This window comes from Micrasema longulum, unplaced genomic scaffold (genome assembly GCF_059751315.1).
Source record: "Micrasema longulum isolate JH-2025_06_02 unplaced genomic scaffold, ASM5975131v1 h1tg003407l, whole genome shotgun sequence".
NCBI classification, from domain to species: Eukaryota; Metazoa; Arthropoda; class Insecta; order Trichoptera; family Brachycentridae; genus Micrasema; species Micrasema longulum.
This window is the reverse complement of record NW_028280471.1, coordinates 70,662-76,409: the sequence shown is the minus strand read 5'-3', so window position 1 is coordinate 76,409 and position 5,748 is coordinate 70,662. Positions and strand designations below refer to the sequence as shown.

The 5,748-nt window shown below is 30.6% G+C and overlaps 1 protein-coding gene across 1 annotated transcript; it reads left to right on the top strand.

Annotated features, from left to right (window-relative positions):
• Nucleotides 1–247: 247 nt before the first annotated feature.
• LOC148270786 (uncharacterized) lies at nt 248–1,633 on the top strand. The gene is made up of 3 exons (XM_088242196.1): nt 248–254; nt 564–695; nt 945–1,633. Exons 1-3 carry the CDS (start codon nt 248–250, stop codon nt 1,631–1,633), a joined length of 828 nt encoding a protein of 275 aa, XP_088098322.1.
• The last annotated feature ends 4,115 nt before the right edge of the window (nt 1,634–5,748 follow it).

Below are 5,748 nucleotides of genomic sequence, written 5' to 3'. Positions count from 1 at the left end.
ATTTTGTTTAGCGTCGGCGTACGAGTTTTCATGTAATATTGATATTTAAATTGGCTTTATGTATTTTTAAAATTTCACTAATTATAAAAACTATTATCAACATGAATAAAACAATAAAAAGTGGCACTAGGGAGGTAATTTTTAACGTTTTTCAACGTTGTTTGGAAGAATGTAAAGGCGAAAAAATCTATATAACGAAAAAATCTATATAAAGGATATAACGGACGATTATAGGCGAACTTCCAAGATGACTGGTATGTATTGAAGTTTTTGCTATTTATTTTTAATTCTGTAACACTTTGAAATGATATATTGAGCATTGTTGCTTAAAAACATTTGAAAATGACTTTTTATTTAATATTATGTTTACATGCTGTTTTGACAGTTCTCTTTAAGCATAATGACACTGTAAATGCAAAATACTGTAAACGATATATAAAAAAAATATTTTTAGTAAAAATATTTTCAGTTTTATTTGAATAATAACAATTTGAATGCATTTTATTTCAATTTTTCAAACATGTTTTTTTTTAAATTTTTTTTTTTTATAAATCTTTTTGCAGGTAAATCAGAAAGTACCATCAGGCGAATTGTCAAGGAGAGTGAAACAAATGGGGGTAAATTCCAAACTCCAGGCAAAATAAGAAAGGGTCGCCCTCCGAAAGCTTTAGATAATTTTGATATCAGTGCTATTCGTCAGAAGGTACATTTTTTTTATACAGTTCGAAAGGAAGTTCCCACGTTGAGAAGTTTGTTAGCTGTATTAAAAGAAGACATGGAATTTGATGGTAGTCACGAATATTTAAGAAAAACTTTAATGTCGATTAGTTTTGTATATAAAAAATACAAGACAAACCGTAAAATTCTTATAGAAAAAATAAATGTTGCAGTGAAGAGAGAAGCGTATTTAAAAGTTATTATGAATAATAGAATGTTGCCGTAAGAGCTGAGAAAAGATATTGTTTATTTAGATGAAAGTTATATACATTCTTCATATAAACTGAAAAAATGTTGGCAATCGGTGAATGTGAGTGGAGTGCGGAATGAAATTTCAAAAGGTAAAAGATGGCTTATTGTGCACGCTGGAACCGAAAAAGGTTTCGTGCCTAATGCGCTCTTGATTTTCAGTGGAAATAACACAAAGGAAGACTATCACTCTGAAATGAATGGGCATAATTTCAGAAAATGGGTGGTGGAAAGACTTATTCCAAATTTATCAGAACCATCTATTATTGTTATGGATAACGCACTTTATCATTCCATAATTGTTAACAAAGCGCCAACATCGGCAGCAAAAATTAATGATATCAAATATTGGCTGTTAGAAAATAACATCCCCTTTGATCTATCATTAAGGAAACCTTCATTGTTAATATTGGTTAGACAACACAAGCCAGAGCCCATATATGAAATTGATGAATTACTAGGAGAACATGGTCACACCGTGGTAAGGCTTCCACCTTATCACTGTGACTCGAATCCCATAGAATTAATATGGGCTTTGGCAAAACGAAAAGTTGCTCAAAGAAACACAGGAAATGGAAACAATATAAAGGAACTGACTGAAAATGCATTTCATGACATAAGCTCCGAAAACTGGAGAAATTGTTGCCAACATGTAGAAAAAAAATAAAAAAAGTATTATGAGGATGGAAACACCTTGTATGGAAATATTGATGACTTGATAATTCAAGTAAATAACGGTGACACGGAAGATGAAGCTGAACTCAGTTTTATAGAAGAAGATCCATTTTTGGGTGTTGAGTTTTTAGATTCTGAATCTGATTCTCAATGAGATTTAAATATGTTTTTTTATCTATATATATATTATAAAGAAGAGTGTCCGTTTGTATTCTATACAAACCTTTGAAACACGAGGAATGTCACCGTCTACGTGAAACCACCTTATATTATATTTAAAGTTACATGTTATTATTTTTTTTCTACCAACTTGTGTTAAAAAACATTAACAATTCTATCTTTACTGTATGTTTCGATAGTAAAAATATTTTACTATTAAGTCATGTTTGTATGTTATTTATTGTATTTCATTTAATTTTGAGATCAGTGGGTACCTATCTATATTGCAATGAAAAAATATTTTTGTGTAATTAATATTTTACAAAATTGTAGGATACACAGGATTACATTTCCAGCATGTGTTCTATTTTTAGTATTGCCATTTAAACAACAATGGCGCCCTCCCTTGTTTTCTACTCTTTATTGACAGACTGTATACACCTGAATTTTAATATTGAGTACCTACTTTCGATTCCTGACATAGTTGATAAGAAATATTTTTTTAAATTGGGTTTTTACATTAGAATACTTTTATTTATTGTTTTTCTTTTTTCTCTTTCTTTCTTTTTTATATATAAATACTGTTTACCATTGTATACTTTTCTCGATGTTTTTGTTTTTTTTTCAATGTTATTCTATTTTTTTTACTGGTTTTATTGTAATTATGTAAAAGGTTAATGGAACCGTGAATAAATAAATAAATAGTCCCTCGACAAGCGCCTGATGCGTAAGACTGATCATCTTACCTTAATGTTACAAATGTTATCAAGATTCGATGCGGTTGTTTATTTATTTATTGTGGATAACTTATATAGCGCCATTTTCGTAATAAAATACCTCAAGGGCGCTTTACATGGTGATTCTATTGTTAAGTTAATTTAATTGAAGCTTTTAAATTTGTAATTTAATTAAAATAATTTATTTTGTTGTCACGTGCTACGGATTTATTCAAATGATTTAGAGAACAAGTAGGTTTTAAGTTTTTTCCGAAACATCACTTCACTTTCACAGCCTCGCACCTCTGCTGGGAGAGCATTCCATGCCATAGGGCCTGCGACCGCAAATGCGCGCTCACCAAATTTAGTGCGCTGTTTGCGTAGAGGTATAATAACTTTTCCTCTCGCCGTAGACGTAGCTGATCTAAGCGTGAGACGCCTGTCAGCTAGTTCATCTGGTGTATAATATAGTGCCCTATGAACCATTAGATGCGGAAAAGGAATTATATCATAACATAATATTATAATGATCAGTCCCTTTCCGCTCATAATAGTGCATAGGGCACTGCATTGGTACACCAATCGCAGATTATCTTGATCATTTTTTGTTACACGAAGGAAAGCTGATCAGTCTTACGCTTCAGGTACCAGTCCAGGGACTTTGTAATATTCTAGTGTAAAAATATCATTTTCAAAAAGAATTATTTCATATCAAGCATCGCACCCGAGACCTCTCGCATGGTAGGTAAACGCGCTGACCATAACACCGCAAGGCCGACAAAAATATTATTATACCAACGTGTTATTTGGGATACTCGGCAATCGCTCTGTGAAATATATTAGTAATATATTATCCTTAATTCTGTAATAATAATCACGAACGGATGTCTAATGAACGTTACAGATTATTCTACCCCTACGGCAGGACTCAAGGCGAAGGCTCTTTAAGGGGAATATTGGGGTAGGAGAAATAAATATCTTTACCTACTATTTAAGTAATAGTTGATTATTGTGGCCATTGTGGGTAAGATAATGGAACACCTAATAGTTTTAATAATTCATACTTGAGTCGTATACTGCCAATACCCGCCATCTCCATATTGGTAGATAATTGAAGAACTTTGAAGAAATGTCATACTAAACCCCGACCCTTTGAAATAATTATTTAGTAGGTATGTATGCCAAATCCCTTGTAAATTCGTTTCAAATATTAAAGTTTATTATAACTCCCCTCCCCGAACCGCTCCAAATCATGCCGTCTTCTTGGGACCGATCGGAGTTTAGCATCTGCTCGTGGAAGTTCATTTTAGTGTCCGCCGCGACGTCAACGAACTACGGTAGTTATTTGTTTCTAAAATTAAATAATTTTATTTTATTGAAATAAACGGCACTTAGTGCCTTTTACATATTAGTTACAAATACAATTAAATATACATACATGTAAACATAGTTATAAGTAATACAGAGCATTTAAAACAATATTATTAATTTAGAAAGTCTAAGAAATATAAACTATATAAAAGAATAAAATATTACCAGTTATAGAATTATCGATAAAAAAAGATAATTTGGTATTAGAGATACTTTGAACCAGTTAAAAAAATAACTAAGAAGTAAATTTTGAATAACATTAAAAATATATATATATTTATATATATATGTATTATTATTGAAAACTAATATTTAGGTAAATAGTATATGTTTATGTATAAAAGTATATAATGATATAAAAAAAAATGAAAAAGAGAAATATTTTTTACTTATAAATTAATTAAGAAAAGAAACGAAAAAAGAAAAAAAAACACTAATAAAGAAGTTTAAAACAAATTTTTAACAAAAGTAACAAATAGTTACCTAGAACTATTACCGATAAAATAAAGAAGAAGAGCCGTTCTATATGTAATAAATTTCATGTGAAATGAGTCATCAATGTCCTGGTACTTATTGCCTAGAGAGTGAAGTCTATTGATGACTGCATTTTTACCATATGATGTCGAAGTATTGTTGCCACAGTATTGGTAGGTTTGCCGAGTTGTCTTTTTCGGTACATTAAAACTAATTAGTGATAAAAGTGCAGGGGTGTCAAACATGGAATGGATTATTTTATATAAATTTAATAAATCAGTTATAATTCTCCTGTCACTTAGTCTTAATAATTTCAAAATAAACAGTAACAAATCATAATTTAAAAATTCAATACTAACACCTAATTTAAAATTTATAAATCGTAAAAACTTATTTTGGACCTTTTCAATACAATATTGGTGCCTAGAATAATGAGGAGCCCAGATTGTAGAGTTGTACTCCAAAATGCTTCTTACAAGTGACGTGTACATTATTTTAAGTGCACCAATATCTTTGAAATATTTAGTGGTTCTGATAATGAAACCCAACATTCTTAGAGATCTATTACTAATGCTATTAATGTGACCAATAAATGATAATTTGGTATCGAAAATAACACCTAAATCACGTATTTCGGAAACGGATACAAGTTCAGAATTGCCAATAGAATAATTAAACATTATTGGAAACTTAGTCCTGTGAAATCTCATGATTTGGCATTTCTTTACATTTAGTTGGAGTTTATTTGTTGAGCACCACGAAAATAGTTTATTTAAGTTATGTTGGATAGTAATACAATCATCAATAGTGTTAATTACTCTAAAAATTTTCATGTCGTCAGCAAACAACAAAACTTCGACACCATTAAATATGTCAACAATATCGTTGATAAAAATGTTAAAAAGTATCGGACCCAAATGGGATCCTTGCGGGACTCCACTAGTCGCCTCAATGGTACTGGATGTGGTGTCACAAATTTTTACTGCCAATTATCTACCACTTAGGTAACTCTGAAACCATTTTAAAATCGATCCACAGAAACCCAACTTGGATAACTTATCGATCATGATTCTATGGTTCACCTTATCAAACGCTTTAGAGAAATCTGTATACACTGAATCCACTTGTTTACGTAAATTAAAAGAGTTCATAATAACATTTTCATATATAATAAGATTAGTCAGTGTTGATTTTGAAGGCATAAAACCGTGTTGATTTGGAATTATTATTTGATTGACAATTGAAGACATTTTTTGCAAAATTATTTTTTCGAAGAGCTTTGGTATTGCAGATTGTATACAAATCGGTCTATAATTTGTGACATCACATTTATCCCCACTTTTATGTATAGGTGTTAAGAAAGCAGACTTCCAATACTGGGGGAAAT

Coding starts and splice junctions, on each gene's coding strand:
- LOC148270786 (XM_088242196.1), top strand. Junction 696..944: donor TTTTGATATCAGTGCTATTC/GTCAGAAGGTAC, acceptor TGTTGCCGTAAG/AGCTGAGAAAAGATATTGTT.